The sequence below is a fragment of the Lepisma saccharinum genome, chromosome 6 (genome assembly GCF_977018435.1).
Source record: "Lepisma saccharinum chromosome 6, izLepSacc3.1, whole genome shotgun sequence".
Lineage (NCBI taxonomy): Eukaryota > Metazoa > Arthropoda > Insecta > Zygentoma > Lepismatidae > Lepisma > Lepisma saccharinum.
In genome coordinates this window covers 93085352-93106304 of record NC_139234.1, presented here as the reverse complement: position 1 = coordinate 93106304, position 20953 = coordinate 93085352, and the positions used below count along the sequence as shown (strand labels likewise).

Below are 20953 nucleotides of genomic sequence, written 5' to 3'. Positions count from 1 at the left end.
GTCGCAAATTGTCATTTGAGGAGGGAGGGACATTCTTTGGTGGTAACAATTAAAATGTAATTAAATATTTTCAGAATAGTACATTTAATTTCAGGAATAGGGCACGTACACAGCATAGGTAAAGGTAAAGTTCCCGTGCATATAGCACTGTGCCATAAAAGCACATTTAGGGGATGTGGTTGTAGGGCCCCACGCATTCTTACTCTTGGCTATTTTGGATTTGGATGTGATGTGATCAGCACCATGCTCCGGCTACGAGGCTAGGTGATCCCCAGAGGTGCTTTATGTGGGGACAAGGCTGGAACAATTCCAACCTTAGATCACCCATCCTGGGAATTGAAGCTGGGTCTCCTACGTGGCAGTCAGATGCCCTACCGCTACACCACAGCACATTCACAGCTACATACAATTAAATTAGTTTAGTTTTCCTTCTAAGGGAATATGTGTGGGGAAAAATCTGTTTTTCTCAAAATTGAAGCCTGATACAGAAAACTGCATTTTATAGTTCAGCTGCAATAATTCTTTAAGGAACACCAAAAACTTTACAGGAAAGATATATCTTGCAACGCAGTGTATGTGTATAAATAACACTATGTATCAGCTCTTGTTCTGATCACTAATATAAAACTAAGAAATATTATACTAGAGGAAATTAGCTGAAATTTACAACTGAAATAATTGTATCATGTTGAATGGAAACAAGAGGGTTGTTGACAAAGCATTGTAAATTTGGTAAGTAGTTATTGAGAGGATTCAGAAGTACACAATATATATGTAGCAATATAAAACAAATTCATCATCTTTGCTAATCTGCAAACATAATAGTGTACTTTCTGACTTTCTTTGTATACTTTTCCACCGGCACGGCTTTGTGCCATTGTGATTATCTTATAAATTTTGGTAAATATTATTATTATTATTATTAATAATAATATTATACTATGTTGTATATTGCTTTTATATCAAGGTGTCTGCCAGTCAAGAAAGTTGCAAGTCAAGAAAAAGTAGGCCAAGAAGTCAATAAAAAGCCAAGAAATTATACTTATGGTCAAGGATTTTTGCTATCACAATGTCTGATTGATTGATGTAGCTTATTTTATGACACTTTCCTGGCCCTTTGGCTAATCACAAAGATGAGGATGAATGGTGGTAAGATAGATGGATGCAGGGGCAGTTAGACATGTATAGGGAGGATGACAATGTGAGCCCCACATAAGATTATACTGGCTGCGAGTCCAGACGGCAGAACCTATTTAGTCTGCCAAATGCAGTCCAGGATGAATTAACCCTTTAAGGGGCAGGAACATTTTTTTCAAGATATTGATTTGCAACATTGATTACATGAAAGATACTGGGAAAACAATTAAAATGTTGCCTTTGTACTTTTTCTTTATTTTCATGACTTTCATAGTTATTACATGTAGTTAATATGTATGCTAACCACCGCCCACTTTATACACACGTTTAATTTTTTGGTGAAGAATGGTATGTAATGTTTATAAAAAATCATTTTATCTTCAATTTTACTCTTTTACTTAATAATTTGCTTTATTGCTTGTTTTGTCATACATTACTTTGAGTAAAACTTCTGAAAGCAACTTTTGCCCTTCCTTAGGCATAATGGCACATTGCACTCTCTGCATGTCCAAATTGTTCTGACTGGTGTTTCTGACACGTGAGCTGCATATTGCACATTTTCTTGAAGTTCCCTGCACTGGTTGGTGTGCATTTCCCTCTAATCTTATTTGTTTATCTTCTTTTGGTTTGTGATTACTTATTGCAACACTCTTTCTCTTCAAACATCTCAAACTGTCTCCAATGGCATGATTTACAATAACATTTGACAACAGTCCCTCCGACATTCCTGTACAAAAGTCCTTGTTTGTCAAGGGTTCATGTCCATCTCCTTGTCAATTATGAAGGCATTCACCACACACACAGATCTAGGAAGTGGAAGAACAGCCTATGCCACCACTGTTTGGTCTTGCAGTCACACCAGGGTTGCTACGCACCTGGAAAACAGGGAAAAGTGAGGGAATTTGGTTGGTCAGGGAATTTTGCATATTTTCTGGAATTTACGGGCATTTTGGAGTTGCAGGAGAACCAGTTACAAAATGAATGAACAGTTAATTTCCACTTCCGAATTCGGTTCTTGTGATTCCAGTCCCCCCAAAAGATTCAGTTCAGAAACTTGTTCCTCTTGTCATTATGACTTCTAGTCTGTTACGTACAAAATTATGGTTCCTTTGCATTTCAATTCTATATTTATTCACTCTCGGATCTAGGTTCTTGGATCTGTTCATTTTGTAACTCGTTCTTGTGAACCTGTTCAAGACCGGAATTGGAGAGGCGTGAGATTTTTCCTTAGAGAACAAGCTACTCAAGATGAAATCTACGCACCAGCCATCCTCAGAATTTCTTGCGGAAAAAATGTTGCTTTAGCTTGTGTGTGGTGAGGAAATTTTCTTTCTTAAGAACACACCCGTTCGGAACCCGTTCTCTTTTGATACGTGAAGCAGAGCAGGTTGGTGTTCGGACAGTTCATTGGTTTTGGATCTGCAATAAAGCTTGTAGAGCAGAATTTCACATAACTGGCTGTGGTAGACTTAACACTGGACGGGTGCGGATGCCGAGTAAAAACAAAGGGACTCACTACTTCATTCCCCCAGTGAACCTGTTCTGTGAATTTGAGTCATTCGCTTGCGACCCGTTTAGAAGCAACCTGATGAACTAGTTCATTTGTTTGTTGTCGTACATTTTACATTGCAGAGATTTGTTACACCCGAGAAATTAGTGATTTTATGCAGTATCAGTGACGTCATTATTCGAATATGCACATGTTTTGTGCATGTAGAACAAATTTATTTTTTAAATACTGGTGGGAAATAAAGGAATTAAACGTACGCTGGTCACACATCGTTGTTAGGTTAGGAATGTTGGTTTCATGCCGATAGTAATTTTACGTATTGTTTGCATGTAGAATGAAATTATGCTGAAAAGTGGTGAAAGTGAGCCCAAGTTCCTTCTGTTTTATTACGATTTCATCATGCTACAAATGCAACTTTTACATGGTTCGATTTCGATTTATGTCTGTTAACACATACTGCTGAGTTTTAGCGATTACTTAAGATTTTGTGAATATATGCTTTTGTGGTTAGGTTAGGAATGTCAGGTTTGGTTGTCTTAGAATTAAAATAAAGACCCTGAATGCACTCTACTAAGGTTCCGATTTATTTCTACATTCATTCCCACTAGTTTACGATACTTACTGTCGCTTGTCAACCGGAGAATACCTTGTCCGTGTGAAGCGTGTATGATTGAGTAAGGTCATTTTGAAGTTTTTTTTTCAACATAAATAACTTTTTCGAATCCAAATAAGTGCTCATTATTTTAAGGAAGGTTCAAATTTCGTGTCACAATGATTGCCAAAATTCTATGATTATTAGTCTTCCTGCTAGGAAAATTTGAAAAAAAAATCATAAAACATTCGGAACTCTTACCTTTTAACAGACAGATTTCGAGGTTTTCCGTAATATAAAATTGGTTCCAGCATGTGAAAAACTCAAATAATGGAGATATTTGATTCCAAAGTATGGCCCACGTATATATTTTTTTTTAGGTGTATGGTTGGTCACCGGCCCCATTCAAGTTCTGAATTTCTGTAATATGTACTATTTTCAATAAATTAAAAAATATAATCATTAAACTTAGTGCATATTTTCTAAAGGTACATGACCTAATTTTCTGTTGTTTCTCATTTGTATTGATATAGGCTAATTAAGGTTGTATACAGGTTACATTGTAAAGCTTTGATATATGCCACATTTTTTTATTGATTTTTTACACCACCTTAATTGTAATGACTTAGTGAAAATGGGGAAGTATCAATAGTTATTTATTTTTTCATTGAATAGCATTATATTAATCACTTGGCAAATTTTCAGTTAATAACTGTGTATATTCATATTCATAATAATTAACGTGTCTGCATATTTAATTGAAAAACATGAGGTTCAAAAGCAAAAATCATGAAGACAAACATGTCTGGAAATTTTTTTTTCTGGTCTGGAAAACCTGGAAAAGTCAGGGAATTTCATAATCAAAAAATCGTAGCTATCCTGCACACCCAAAGTCCCCATTTAGACTACCTTTGCACAGATTTCTTGAAGACATGTTGGCAAGATTACACGGTCACCTGTGCGCGGTGGTTAGTGGTGCTAATCACAAATTTTACAAGTATTTAGTGTCAGGATACATACTGAAGTCAAATCACAAACACTTACATGCGTCTTGAGACACAGGTGAACCTCGAAAGGTTCAGGGATCAGACCTGGAGCCTTTTAGATTAAAGATATTATTCTATTGGGGGTTAGCGGTAGCTCGTAAGCTCTCGCTTGGCTGCATCTGCATACTGCAGGAGGTACCAGAATAAACTTAAATATATAAAACCCTTTATAAAATGGCAACTCTCATGATTCGGGTTACTATGACCTTAAGTCTGCATTGGCAAAGGATGGCATTAGAAAAGCATATTACCTGTCTCTCTTTAGAATCGTGGACCGAAGAGTTTCTATAGTAACTGTCACTTGCTTGCTGAAGTTCGCCTCTCAAATTCTCACTCAGCTTCGCTGCACTCCACTTCCAAACAAGTTTCTGAAAGTCCGCATCCAGCCTCAATCTCCTTCAAAATCAAACTCACTCTCCTCTCTCCAATACTCAAAACTCCCTTCTTCTTACTCCTGAACCACTCTCCTGTTCTCTTCAAACCCCAAGACCAACTCCCCTCTCTCTCTCGAGCCAGATCCAACTTGCCTTCCTCCTCATCAAAACTCCTCCCCTTTTTCTCTCTCATCAATTTTCCTTTGCAAATATTGGCGAATGCTTTTCGCTGAGCTGGTGCTGAAGTTAACACTTTCCTATACTTCCTGTCAGGCTGCTTAGCTAAACGTAACTCGAAAATGAAAATGAGGGATACGTAACGGTATCCAGCTGGGCGAAAAAAATTCCTTTGAATTTTTTTTTAAAACGTTTAGACAAGTTGCAGGTACAGTGCCGGTTATGCCAATGCAGTCCCTTAGAAGGTCTATTTATTTAGTGAAGAAAAATAAAAATACATTTCACATCAGTGAAAATGAACACTACAGACTAACTCTAAAACTAAAGGGAAGGAAAAAAAATGCAGTCAAAATTAGATTTGGTTGACAGGTGTCAAGTCGTAATCTAATTTGGACTATCGAATATCAAGACAAAAGCTCTGTGGGAGCAAACTAAAATTAAAAGCCGAGATGGCAATCAAAAATGAGAAGTCCAATGCCATATTTCGTTCGTCTCGTGCATGAATGAAATGAACGCTTGCGTACTACAATATTTATGCTGAGCACGCATACATTGGCTTCCAAGAAATGTTTATCAACACGAGCTAAGCGGTAATGTCAGCTCGGGTCAGAGAACCATGAAAAAGATGTTGATACATCAAACACACACCACTGAACTCACTTGTCAGCTGAACTGACGTCAGAATGGCCAAAGCCATAAGTTGTGGCTCCAGCCACTAAGCATGTGGGGGAGGGGCTAACACCAAAACACTAGGAATATGGGAGCAACTGCTCACGCCACAATAAATTGCAAGACAATTTGCACTAATATAAGAGGATCCTGGTGAATATATATTGTATCGAAGCACACGCAAGTTTCTCCGTCCATTGAATCTCTTTGAGAGAATAATATATGTATAGAAGATATAAGTACCATCTTCCAATAAAAATGAGAGAAAAAAAAAGATTGTTGAAAATATATCATATTATAGTGAATAATGCTATACTGCATTACGTATTAAAATACCAAAATTGTCCAACACCGTCCATTAAATATGAGTAGATATTTGAATACACACGTGATAAGTAAAGAAAAAAAAAAAACTTAGTCCACAACAAATATATAATGAGTGGAATATTAAACTCAAATGTCCATTATATGTGTATATATATTGGTTATTAAAAAAAGTAATCCTACAGTCCTTGCTGTATGGCGTAAAAGTTCCTCTGTAAGGTCCGGAATGTTCTGAAAACATGCGAAAGCACTTGCGTGTAGTATCCACTGCATTCTATGGAGTCCGTGCAAAAGTGTTTGCAACTGCGAAAACCGGAAAGAGGGTGTCAAAATTTACATCCCAATCATCACGTGAGAATATCGGTCCTTTTGTAGCTTAAGGAACGAGAAGTGTTCATGATTGTACCACTGGATGTAAAATTCTTGGTGAGGGACGTTTGATGAGGGGTGGGGGGTAAATCTTGAAGATCGGCGGGTGAACAGAAGGAAGAAACAGTTGGAGTAATTTGTGCTGCTAACTGTACTGTAGAATTAATCATCCAGGAGGGAATGCTGTTCACCGGACTAGGGAACCTAGTCTCGTAAAGTCTGCCATGCCGTAGAAGGAACAGCTAAAGTAGGTGTGCTTGGCTGCTTGCATATGCCTGCACTCGAAGATGGTAACACACTTGTGGTGGGGACCGTACATGAAAGTAAAGCTGGTCTTGCTGCGTATGGGCGAATGATAAACAAATCGAAGGATACTGAAGATGGGGTAAAATGTGTCATGTTTTCTTCTGGCCACTTGAAACTTGTAGGCTGGGACACATGACGGGAAAAGTTTTCATCCACTGCATCACTTTGAGCTGGAATGTAGTTCTGACTGGAGTTCCAGTGGAAATAAAGACAGTACTTTTACGAGAAGTGGGCGTGTATCCGCTGCATCTTGAGGGCCGGAGCGTAGAAATGGGAGAAAACTGTAGGTGTGCTCTGGTGGCTAGCACAAATCCCATCGGCCGACGGTCGCAGTGCAGTCCTGAGTTCGAGGAGGTAATGCGAAGTACTCGGCGTGTTTATGTATGCCGGGTGAAAACTGAAATTGTTGACTCCACGAACTGAGAGGCGATGGTAAATGGAGCTGCTCTCTGAAGGTCACCGGCGCGTAAAATTCCAATGTTGAAGGCGTCTCAGGAAGTCTCTGCTATGCGATGTAGACGTCATGGAGATACGAGATATTATTAGGTGAGGATAGGAATGAGGTGGCCAATGAAAAAAAAAGGAACAGGGAAAGGTTTCAAAATACAGTCTTTAAAATCACAATAACCCAGAGTATGCCATTCAAATAAAGGTACAAAATCACTAAAAATGGTGCCTAATATCAAATAAAATATAATAACTAATAATAAAAAGCAATAAAGAATGTAAATCAATTTTAAATAACTGATATGCTAAAGATGTGAAGGTTCACGATGTGAGACATTATTTTACCATTACGGGAGTGTAAACGTGGTGAAAATAGTGATTGAAGGCTAACAAAATTGCAATAATTGCCTATAAATCTACAGAGGTGATAATAAACCAAAGTAAATGAGCGGAACCAAATTTTTTTGTCTTCAAATGTTAATTATGTAGGTGACGTAAAAGGAATTGAAGTGATGCAATAATGACGTAGGTACTAGTCGAAGAGAAATAAGTAAACAATTAGAAAAGGTAATTGAACATGCCTCATCTCATTTGTCGTGTCCATTTATTGACGAATATGAACAATCTCATCAGCAAAAATAAATTGTCAAGATACTTGTCATATTGAATGCTTTATTTAAAGAACTCCAACAGTTCACCATTATTAGTACTGAATTTTTGTCTTAGATGTATGAAGATTTCGAAGTGCCAACTTGGAATTGATGTTTCGACGTCGAACGCTGGATCGAGTTATTATCCGAAGTGCAAGAAAGTCATGACGTCAGAATAACTCTAGGGGGGAAAATTCTTGGGTGGGGAAATTCTAAAAGGTAAGCATGCTGGAACATGCCCGGCTGTGAGAGCAATAGAGTCGCCGCTAGGCAACAGATTATGCGAAGTCAGGAAAAAGTAACGGGAGATGTATCGTTGCTCAGAGTCAGTTCCTTGGAAAAGGAGCGGAGTTAGCCATTGTGCATTGTCATACTGCAATCCTGTCATTGTATCAATTTTCATCGTTTGGCCGGAACTGTCCAAGGTTACTGGATGTATGCGAACGCTGAATCGCAGCCTTCGGAGTTTGCTGGAATTAACTGACGCCGGTAAAAGGGAATGGAGGAGATTAACTTGCAAGAAATGTGAGTCGCCGGGATGGGACGAAGCTTAACTGGAAATCTGGAGGGGAAAAGGAAAAGGGGGGGGGGGTAAATTCTTGGTTTGCAGCTCGGATTCATCGCGGCGCTCTGGACAGAAAGAAATAGTGGATGCACAACATACATGCGCCAAAGATCCAAGCGCGTGTCGTTACGTAACAAACGTGACTACACATTTGTGAATGTATCTTGTTCGAGTTCTATGCAACTTGATCATAACAATGATTCCGTATGAAATGAAATCGTTATCTGCTGGGTCATTCAGTCCTATGCTAATCTTGTATTTCAAACTTTTCTTTTACAGGCTTGGAGCACGGGAAACGAGAACACAATAAAATAATCGTATTAAGAAAATATATGGCAAACATCGCTATTATTAATACCTTTTGCAAAGTACATACAGATACTGAAAAATTGCGAAAAATATTTCCGAAAATGATAACACCTGAACTGACGGGAAATTAAGATATAATATTATATTTACTAACAAACTATGCAAAGTGAAAAAGGTTGCAATCCTTTTTGGACTACTTTGTGCGCTGAATTCTCTTTAATTAGGCGTGATATGAGCTCTATATTGACATATTTAAAAGGATATCGTAGCCATGCGTTTCCTATTCTTTTATATTAATGCAAATTACAACTATTGTCTTTGGAACTAAATATATATAGAGTGGGTGGGCAAAAAGGGGGAAAAATATAATGCCTTAATTATGTGAATAGAGTTCAACCATTACTAGTTTTATATCACACGAAGAGTCAAGAAAACATTTTGTTCACGGGTCTCCATTAAAATATGCTTTGCATATTTATATATATGTAACATTTACTAAAGCATTTATTCAGACTGGACATTATCGCCATTCTGCCGATAGCAGAAGGTACTTTCACCAGTTATTTGGGATCCCTGGGTAACTGGAGAAAATGGTATTCAAAAGGCACATTAAAATATATTTCGTATTTTTCACCATTTCTTCATTCTACTTGATAAATCTCCCTGTATAAATGCGCATTGCATAAACTTCTAACGTCGCCCTGTGAACGTCACACTCTTCCGTCTAACTAGTGTGCATAATTGGCAAATAAATTGAGTAAAGTACATCCATGTGTTTAATAACCAATAAATATTCACATATAAAATTAATACTTTTCGTAAAATTGCCCAAATAGCTGTTGCCTGTTATTCGTGTTCTTGTGATGGACAGAGATGATGTTACAAAACCTCTGTGACTGCTAAAACGCGTTCTCATCATTAGTGGTTGCTCAAATTCCTACGTATCCTCCGCTTGTTTAGGGTCTGACTGAATGTAAACACGATGAGGTCTTAAGGCGAAGGGCGAACAAGATTCTGCTTTATTAATTCTAAATATAGGTACAAATTCGCAAAACTTTAACATTATTTAATGAAAATTGATAATGAATTTTATCTTAATTTAAACAATCTCTAACGTGTATCTGTTATTCAGTGAGTAAGTGATTAACGTCGTGATTAGGTAAGCACGCGAAATCAAATCTGTTAATTAACGCTAAGGAACGTTGATATTGATGAATGCCGTAACTCGAAATATAAATATCATAATTGGGCTTAAAGTTTCAACAGCAGATATAATATAAATACACATGAAATTTAAGGTATTAAAATTTGTCATGAGCTATAAAATGAATGCGTAGGAGGAATATTCAACTGTCCATCAAAGCAATAGCTCAGAGAGGGGGGAAAAAATATCAACAACAAAAAAAAAAGATCTCGCAAACATGTGAGAAACATCCGCGCCGTGCTCTCTTAATTGTGTCCAGTTAAATCATTATAAGTTGGCTTTGCCTAACTTTTGGGTGCTTGAAACAGAAATATATATATAATATGTGTACGTACTGTTTCATATCACTAAAGCCTATTCATTGGCTTAAAACATCTTACACTCTGCCATAGCAGACTGCTTTATTTATCTATATATGCGCTTTATTCACCATTATTCATTTCTCGGCCTATTTATCCATATAACTAAAGCACCTTTTATTTCTAAACCAGAATCCACTAATTAATCGAGCGGTTTATACTCTGAACTAATGGTAGCGTCACTCTAACTACGTATGACCGGCGTACAGTAGCGGACATAATTGCTGCTTCATTGCCAGAAGTATAATAAGCGTTTCATTTCTTCACATGTCAACACATAGTTTAATAAAACAATTTAGTCCTTAATTAAGGTAACGTAAGGCAAAACGACTGACTCGTGAATTCCTCGACTATCTCCTGAAGCTAAGCATCCTTCTTTGAGGAGCTAGGAGCATTGTGTCATTACGAATATAAATGAGTCGACCGCGGAACCTTGTTCGTTCCCAAAACTACATTTATTTAAAATTAATATCCTCTTGGCAATAATCTGAACAGTTTATAGCTCATGCATTTTTGATCATCGACAAGTTACGGTCAGTTTTGAACGAAAATAAATTTTAACTTTAAAGATCTTTAATTAATAAACAACAACAAAAAAGAAATGACTCAGCATACTCGCTGCTGGACTCAGTGAATACATAGTACAAATGAGTCGGAGTCAAGACTAAATTATTTTCCTTCTTAGCAATAATCTTACTATTCACTTGTAGTTAAGGATATAATTAATTAAAATACGTGAAAGGTAAAACTGAAACATGATCTGAGCAAAATTATCGCGAACATAAAATGTAAAAAAAAGTCGTTCACATAATGTCTGTAGCTTACTGCACTGTTATATCACTTATCACATAAATCACGTACAAAAGTCATGTAAAAAATTCAATCTAAATTTTGCATCAAAGGATCATCAAATTTGAATTTGCACTTTTCAAAAGTAGATTAAATCCTGGAAATGATGAAAAGTTTCCAGATGGGAGATCTGTCATAGCCAGGGTACCGGGTCCGCGAACGAACCACAGGTCTACCAGGAGCGAAGCGATAGAGAAACGTCCAAGGACGTCCCTGGGCCGGCCGCATTTTTGGCAAAATGGGCCTCCCTAAAGTCCGACAACACCTTCCGCGACGCGGGATGACGGACGCTCCCGATACAATAGTGCCAGCCCGACGCGGACAACCGCGATGAAGCTAGGGCGCTGGGCTGTACCCAGATCGCCCGCGGCTATGGAAGAAAACATTCTATTTTCTTTTCCTCCTCATTGTATTGCGCTTGACTGCAGCGGTGATTAGCCTATCAGGGTGGGAAGTGACTCAAATTTCAACATCTTACATAACTAACATTCGTATCGTCGCTGCCAATTTCTATATAAGACTTTCACGTTCACCAATGTAAGTTTAGATAGCTCCAATACGTGCAATTTGAAATAACATTAGTTACCGTTGATAGTGCACTAATTACTCTAATTTGGAAGAAAGGGTGAATCTCCTGTTGTTAAAGGGGTTCGCTGTTGACTGTTATTTCACACATTTTCATCACATCCCTTTGTGTCAAAAGAAAAGCCAAATCGTTGGGTTAGGGAGGGGGGCTAAATGACGTTAATTTTCATCACATTTCGTATAGAAATTGATGAAATTCCGCACCTGCACCACGTCTTGTGACAGGTGAACCTCGAAAGGTTCGGGGATCAGACGTGGAGCCTTTTAGATTAAAGATATTATTCTATTGGGGGTTAGCGGTAGCTCGTAAGCTCTCGCTTGGCTGCATCTGCATACTGCAGGAGGTACCAGAATAAACTTAAATATATAAAACCCTTTATAAAATGGCAACTCTCATGATTCGGGTTACTATGACCTTAAGTCTGCATTGGCAAAGGATGGCATTAGAAAAGCATATTACCTGTCTCTCTTTAGAATCGTGGACCCAAGAGTTTCTATAGTAACTGTCACTTGCTTGCTGAAGTTCGCCTCTCAAATTCTCACTCAGCTTCGCTGCACTCCACTTCCAAACAAGTTTCTGAAAGTCCTCATCCAGCCTCAATCTCCTTCAAAATCAAACTCACTCTCCTCTCTCCAATACTCAAAACTCCCTTCTTCTTACTCCTGAACCACTCTCCTGTTCTCTTCAAACCCCAAGACCAACTCCCCTCTCTCTCTCGAGCCAGATCCAACTTGCCTTCCTCCTCATCAAAACTCCTCCCCTTTTTCTCTCTCATCAATTTTCCTTTGCAAATATTGGTGAATGCTTTTCGCTGAGCTGGTGCTGAAGTTAACACTTTCCTATACTTCCTGTCAGGCTGCTTAGCTAAACGTAACTCGAAAATGAAAATGAGGGATACGTAACGCATGTGAGGAGTACAGCTCAATTACTTATAAAATGTCTGATCACTTTGAGGTGAGACTTATTTTCAGGAAAAGCAAAAGAGAATCAAATGCATTACCACACACATTGATTTCAAGTGCTGAACTGTGTAACTGTGTAAGCAATTATTCACACTTCCCCAAACTCAAAGGAAAGAACCAAGTGTAAATACCTACCGTCTAGTGTTGAATTGATGATGTACTACATATGTGGTTAGTTTTGATAACCACCGAACAGGAAAAGAACCATTACAGTTTGATGTGGTTAGCTGCCCCTCAAAGAGTTTTTATAGATAAGGCAAGTCTAATTCTCTTGTTAAATACACCTTCAGTTTTCATCTTAACTGGCCTTTTGGTAGGGGATTTTCATTTAGTGGTAACGTCATTGCCGTGTAATCAAGGGGTTCCAGGTCTGATATCCAGTGGAGGCACCTGACACAGTGGTTCAGATTTCACTTGAAACTGTAGGTCCTGTCCCCATTAGTCTTTGTGCATAAAGTGGACTTAAAACAACAATTCAAACATCTGGGACTTTCTAAACATGATGTAGAATTTGTCCCTGACAATTTTGTAAATCATGTAATTATTTATCTTCTAGGTTTACCGAGAACATTTATTAGATAAAGCATTGCAGACACTTATTACACCTGGTGGTCAAGTTGGAGATGCTTGCGATGAAGAACCACTGCGCCGGTCACAAACAACAGATGTCCTAACATATGTACAGTTGCTAATAGAGAATGCAATTGCATCTGACTTGAAACCAAGTGGGAATATTTTCAATTCTGGGAATATCCATGCATCAGGTAAAATAATTTTTAATTAAGAACTTTTTATACCTCTTATCATAATTGCAATGGAAAATACTGTGGATATCATTTTCACCAAATTTACTGCAGTTGGTCAGTCAGGTATTTGCCACATGCCCCTGGAAAACACATAAGCAAGGCTACATTGTTTATTTTATATATATATATATATATATATATATATGCACACAGAGTGTACCCGAAGTGATAGTGCAAACTGAAATGGTGAAAAGTACACAGTAGTAGAAGCAAAAAACGCCTCAGTAAACTAACCGTTTCCGAGATAATTGTGAATATGTGATTACGATCTGTTTGTACACATCATACGCTTGTCTCCTATCCACAAATCCTGTGGATATCCACGTTGTAAGAGACAGGTATTAATTACTGTGTAAAACACATCTTGCAGTGCAGAAACAAGCGTTCCATTCTCCACTACAATGACAAAGCAATAGTGCCAGCAATCAATGGTTCAGCATTGATCATTCTTAGTACATATAGGATCTCACAAGCAAGAAATTGTTGTTATAAGAATGATAGACATACACTTTCTGGAATTACAATTATTTTCGTCATAATATTTATTTAGAAATTTTAAAATTGCATTACGTTCAGAACATCAATTTCCACAATATATTTTATGATATTTTAAAAAAGTATGTACGAGTTATTGACTTTTCTGCAGAAACGATAATTTTCTTTAGTTAATATACAGTTTCCAAATGTATGTATTTCTTCTACTTTTACGTCGCTTATCTGTAACTTTTGCTAATCGTGGCAATGAGGATGAATGGTTTATTTTGTTATTATCTCCTCTATAGTCGCTTTTTGCCACATTTGGCTAATTGTGAGAATGAGGAAGAATGGTGAATGATGAGGATGATGAGCAGTGTGGGGAATGGAGGAGCAGGAGTTTTTGTTTTCAGTCCACTTTATGCACAGATAAGCTAATTGAGACTGGATCTGAACAACTAGTGCCTCTGCCAGGTATTGAATCAGGGGCCCCTTTGATGGCCACGGTGGCTCAGTCGGTAACGCGTCTGACTACCATGCTCAAGGTCCCGGGTTCGATCCCCGGCCGGTTCAAATCCGGGAACTTTTCTAACGGTGGAAGCGGCCCCGGCGCCTACCCAGCGTCGAATAACATGGGTACCTGAGGGAAACCCTGGGGGGTAAAGGTGGTCAGGGGCGTGATGCTGATCACATCACCCCCACTCACGACCGGATCAAGAAAGTGTGGGGCGTTACCCCCACACCCCCTATACGCCTTCATGGCGTGGTGCTATGCACAGGGGAACACTTTACCTTTACCTTTTGCCCCTTTGATTACAAGGTGACAAAATTTCCACTGGGTCTTCAGAGAAGCATTCCCAACAGGAAACTTAGGTAAAGCGTATCTCCACTTGTTGCTCATTTAGCTATATCAAAGAAGCATCCCCCAGCTATCCGCAAAGTTAGAGCAAACATCTAACGAATTATGCTCGTATGATAATAAATACCGATCTATTTTCCAGTAAGTACAACTATCATACTAGGGGTTCTTTTGAATATCCATGTGGTTGTTTCAAGTTTTTTTCTTATGCAGAAGTAGCGCAAAAGTAGCAAGTAGCGCACATGAGTAGCATAGAGAGCTACTTTTTGGTAAATGTAGCCATAGCTGCAGCGAAGCTACATTTTTGGACGAGTAGCGGTACCTGTAGAGAAGCTACTTTTAAAATTTAGTGTTCTAATCACTGACAGTAATCTCTAGCGAGATGAACGTTTTAATTCTGTTATTTGTTACTAAGTAACAAGTCCTACTACTTTCGGATTAAGAATTATAGATACTCGAGTTTAGACTGCAATTAAAAAGTAGACCTACAAAAATAAGAGTTACATCCAAATTTAGCTTATTCAATTCTGCATTAATCTATGCTAACAAAGTTATAAAACTCCAGTTTTATTGGAGTTTTGCAAACGATCACTCTTTTTAAAATTCTATAAATCAAAAACTGGTTGTCCAATCGTGATGAAATTTTAGTATGGTGCAGGCAGAAAGGTTTTTTTACCCAAATCTTAATTTTCAGATTTTTAAAATTTGTCAAAAAAACTTATCGCCAATTTTGTGAAACAACTTTTTCTTAGTATTGGGTAGTCCTACAAATATAAAATTGGTCTTCTTTTGAAGCTCTTTGCATCCGTTTTCAAAATCCATTATCGGTGTCAATTCACATTCTGAAACCGATTTTATAACTAACTACTAAACTAACTCTCTAGCCTTCTTAAACCCGAAGGTTCATGGCTGCAGCAACACAGGCCTTCCATCTTTCCCTATCTTGAGCAAGCTCTATATACTCTTTTCCATCCCTACCAATTTCCCTTAGGTCCATCTCAACGTTGTCCCTCCATCTTCGTCTTGGCCTTCCTACAGGTCTCTTACCATCAGGTTTCCCAACAAGAATCCTGTAAACTCCTCTTTCCTCTCCCATTCGTGCCACATGGCCTGCCCACCTAAGTCTTCTTGATTTAATTATTCTAATAATATCTGGACATGAATACAAATTATGTAGTTCTAAATTATGTAACCTTCTCCACTCACCTGTATCCTCATCCCTTTTAGGTCCAAAGATTTTCCTAAGGATCTTATTTTCAAATACTCTCAATTTATGTTCCTCTTTCAATGTAAGGGACCAAGTTTCACATCCATATAATACTACAGGCAAAATTACTGTTTTGTATATCTTAACTTTTAGTTTTTTAGATATTAAATGAGAAGACAAAAGTTTATGAAGAGAGAAGTAACATGCATTTCCTGAATTAAGCCTACTTTTTATTTCCTCTTTAATATAATTTTCATTTTTAATATTACTCCTAAGTATTTGAATTTGGAAACTGGTTCAAACGAGTTGTTATCAATAATTAGATTTTGATTATTACCTAACACTTGGTTTCGGCCTGTAAGCATATATTTAGTTTTCTCTTTGTTAACTTCCAAACCTATCTCTTTAGCAGTTTTGAAAAATATTTTGGCATTATTCTTAATTGTATTCACATCATCCCCCAGTAAGTCTACATCATCTGCATATGCTAACAACTGAGTCACACCATTTAATTTTAGTCCTTCTTTAGTTTCTTTTACCTTCCTAACAGCATATTCTAAGGCAAAATTAAAGAGCAATGGAGATAATGCATCTCCTTGTTTTAACCCATCATGAATTGTAAATTTGTCAGACATATTAATACCCACACGAATTTTACTTTCTGTTTCACTGGTACATATTTTTATCATACTAATAAGCTTCTTAGGTATTCCAAACTCGACTAATATATTATATAATTTATCTCTTTTGACCGAGTCATATGCTTTTTTGAAATCAATGAATAGCTGATGGACATTTTGATTGTATTCCCACTTTTTTTCAAGTGTCTGTCTGATGTGAAAAATTTGATCTGTAGTTGATCTGTTACATTTAAATCCACATTGATAATCACCTATAATTTCATTAGCGTATTTGGTTAGTCTTGTTAAAAGAATGTTAGACAATATTTTGTATGTTGTTGAGAGTAGAGAAATTCCACGGTAATTATTGCAGTTCATTTTATCACCTTTTTTAAACACAGGAACAATTATGGATTCTTTCCACTGTTGAGGGATTTCTTCTTTATTCCATATTAAAGAAATTAATTTATGAATTTGACGTATTAATGAATTTCTACCATATTTAATTAACTCAGCTGGTATTAAATCAATGCCAGGTGCTTTATTATTCTTTAGCCTTTTAATAGCATCTTTAACTTCAGTCAAGTTAGGTTCTGGAACTAAAGGTTCTGCTGTGTGTACTTCATTTACTTCTGATTTATTTCCTACATGGACATTTAAAAGGTCATTAAAGTAGTTCTTCCATCTATTTAGAATATCGTTTGGGTCAGCTAGAAAATCACCGTCTTTATCTTTTATCAAGTTTACTTTAGGTTGCCACCCCTTTCTAAATTCATTTACACCTTTATATAAATCTCTGATATTTTTATTTTTGCTGTTTGTTTCAATTTCGTTAATTTTGCTTTTCAAGTAATCTCTTTTTTTTTTACTTCTAAACGTGCGGTTAACTTCTCGCTTTATTCTATTATAATTGCTAAGATTTGTATCATCAGAGTTATTTAACCACCTAAGTCTAGCTTGATTTCTTATTTCTATTAGATTATCACATTCATTATGAAACCATGGCTTACTTTTTCTCGGTTTATGGTATCCTATACTTTCTTTAGCTGCTGATTCTATTGCATTACGTACGTGCTCCCAATTCTTATTTACGTCTATTTCATTTATGTTTTCATCATCATTTAAATCCTGCAAAACATCAAATCTATTTGACAGTTTAATTTGGTAATCTTTTTTAATTCTTTCATCAGTAAACTTTCCTGTATCAAATTTTAAAACTTTTAGATTTTGTTGCTTATGATTTATCACTGAGAGTCTTTCTCTTAATTTAGCAATTACTAAATAATGATCACTGGCACAGTCAGCACCTCTATGTGTACGAACGTCAATTATACTATTCTCTTATCAATGAGAATATGATCTGAATTTTACCATCTGGAGAAGACCAGGTATATTTATGGATATCTTTATGTTTAAAAGTGGTACTTTTCACAATTAAATTCTTTGAGGTTGCAAAAGTAATCAATCTTATACCATTATCATTACTTAATGCATGAAGACTTTCTTTACCAATCGTGGGTTTAAATGTCTCTTCTTTGCCAATCTGTGCATTACAGTCACCTAACAGAATTTTCATATCATACTGAGAAAATTTATCAAAGACCTGTTCTAACTCTGTATAAAAATCATCTTTAGTATTATCATCTTTATCTTCCGTTGGTGCATGTATGTTTATTAAAATAATTTTACACCACCTACCCTGTAAAACTGCATATGATATCCTATCATTAATAAATTCTACTGTTTTAAGAGCCGAGATAATTCTATTATTTATGAAAAAGCCTGTTCCAGAATTATGATTTTCAGTACCCCCATAGAAAAAAGTATAATTTTTAGTTTTATAATTCCCTTCTCCTGGCCACCTAACTTCCTGGACAGCTACTACATCTAATTTATACTTAACTATGTCATTAACTGTACACTGAAATGCCCCAGGCCGGTAAAGGCTCAGAACATTCCAGGTGCCTAATTTAATATCCTTATTCCTAATGTAGATCTTATCCTTAGTCCAGGGACCTCCCAAAGTAGTCCCCACCCGGAGATCCGAACGGGGGACTATTTTACCTCTGGAATATTTTACCTTGGGAACATCCATGGCCTTATATTGCTGTTTCTTGACATGTCTTTTTACAGTGCAGAGTTGTCAGCTCTACGCCTAACCCCCAATATGAATGGAGGAACTACTACACAAGACAAACACAAACACATTAGACAGCACAATTACTACACAAGACGAACACAAACACATTAGACAGTACAATTACTACACAAGACACACACAAACACATCACAACTATAACACAATATAAACACAAACACATCACAACTATAACACAATATAAACACAAACACATCATAACTACTACACAATATAAACACAAACAAACTACACACCACAACTACTACACAAGACAAACCCAAACAAATTAGACAGCACAACTACTACGCAAGACAAAACAAACATACTGGACAGCACAACTACAACACAAGACACATACATACACACCACCGATACTACACAAGACAAACAGAAACACATTAGGCTTGGCAAATAAGAAACAGATAGATATTAACATTTCCAAAATAGATGAAGTAGAAAACAGAGTAGAAGAAATGAAGATTGCGACAGAAGAAACAATAGTAAAAGAAACTTTAAAATTTAGAGAAATGATAATTAGAGAGCGACAAGAAGTTAGGGAAGAATTAGAGGAGAGTAATAAGAAGATGCAAACCCTCGAAAGTAAGATCGACAAAGGAAAGCAAGAGAATAAAGTACAATGGAGAGAAATAATACCTAAAATAGAGGATATGAGAATACAAGATAAGCCAATAGGTTTCAATCGAGAAGGAAATGATGGAAAAGAAGAGTATGAAAAGAGAAGAATAAAAAAGGAAAGTAGTAGCAACGAATCAACTACAGAGGAGGAAATAAAGCATCAGAGGAAGAAAAGGAAATTGAAAAGTAGTGAAGAAGGGAGCGACAATGGAAGATGGTTGGACAAAGTAAACGGAAGTAATCTGGAAGTGGGAAATTATAAAACAAGAATCCCTAAGCCTAATGAATTACAACACTTGCCCAAGTTTAATGGAAATATTTCTGACAAGTGTCCACGAAAATTCCTGAAGGAACTAACAACTAATGTGAAGCTAATGAGGATACCAGGAAATATGATACTGGACCTTATCGAAGGATGTTTTGAAAAGTCTTCAGCACTTCTATATACACCGTGTCCCAAAAGTCCGGTAACACTTTTATTAATTCATTATACAAAAACTACAAGTGATATAGCTTTCGTGTATATGTCATATGAAAGAGTATCTCAAATGGTTTTTTTAAATGTATGAGTTCACAATGCCTTGATATGGGAACCATGTGTAACACGACAAATGTCAACACGGTAATCAAATTCTTGCCAGAGATATGCTCCAAAGAGTATGGTAAGAATTTGATTACCGTGTTGACATATGTCGTGTTACACATGGTTCCCATATCAAGGCATTGTGAACTCATACATTAAAAAAACCATTTGAGATACTCTTTCATATGACATATACACGAAAGCTATATCACTTGTAGTTTTTGTATAATGAATTAATAAAAGTGTTACCGGACTTTTGGGACACGGTGTATATCCAGTGGGAGGTATGTTCACAATGGCTCGATTCATGTTGATGAGCAGAACACGTCTACAGTCGTTTACGCTGTTAAGGTGTGACACTTTATCGTATAGAAGAAAACAAATATCTGAAATCCAAGCATAAGGAACTCATCGTCTGGCCACTTCTGAAAACATCTTACCCTTGTTGCCGTTCCTGGAATTGTACACCCTATGCTTCTAAGACGTGTCCGTGAAAGAAAACTGGGGCCTGCACAATGTGTGTATTTTGTGTATTTTTTTGTATTTCCTTGTGTGAGCCGTGGGCTGTACGCACTACATATTGCCTCATATTGGTATATTTACAACTATTACCTCTTTTTATAAATGTATGAACAATAAAAAGAAAAAAAACACATATATAAATTGCAAAATACAGGCTCCACATTACACGTATTATAAGTGGCGGAAGTAGGAAGACCCCCTTCCCCCGAGCTATTATATCGTCTAGTGAGTGAGGCCCTTTCTCCTCTGTATCCTGGTGGTAGGTAATACAAGATTTATCAAAAAACACTGCACCTGAGATATGCATGATGTACGTAGTTGAAAATAAATTCCCAACTTTATTACAATCTCTACATTGCACGATTACACCCCGCGTAGGATCGACACAGAAAAATAACGTTGGTGAACAAAATTTTTGTTGCATTGCTACCAGCATTTGTTCTAACCTAATTTGGGTGTAAAATTGTGGCAAATACCCTTCAAAATTGGAGCTAGCAAAAATTTCAAGGAATGTGTGCTATAACTTGACAGACAAGACAAACAAGTTATACCATTCCCATTATTTTCAGTTTCTCAAATATAACGTTCCCAATTGCTGACTACTTGCAACCAGATATTAAGAAGTCTTGCAACATCATTTCTTGAGTATATTTTGGAGTCATGTTACAACA

The 20953-nt window shown here is 36.9% G+C and overlaps 1 protein-coding gene across 1 annotated transcript in view; it reads left to right on the top strand.

Moving 5' to 3' along the window:
- The window catches only part of SREBP (Sterol regulatory element binding protein), a 132344-nt gene that overhangs the window by 68859 nt on the left and 42532 nt on the right, over positions 1-20953 (top strand). The window contains exon 11 of the mRNA XM_083124230.1: positions 12992-13199. Coding sequence (XP_082980356.1) covers positions 12992-13199 — 208 coding nt within the window. The remainder of the gene's footprint in view (positions 1-12991; positions 13200-20953) is intronic.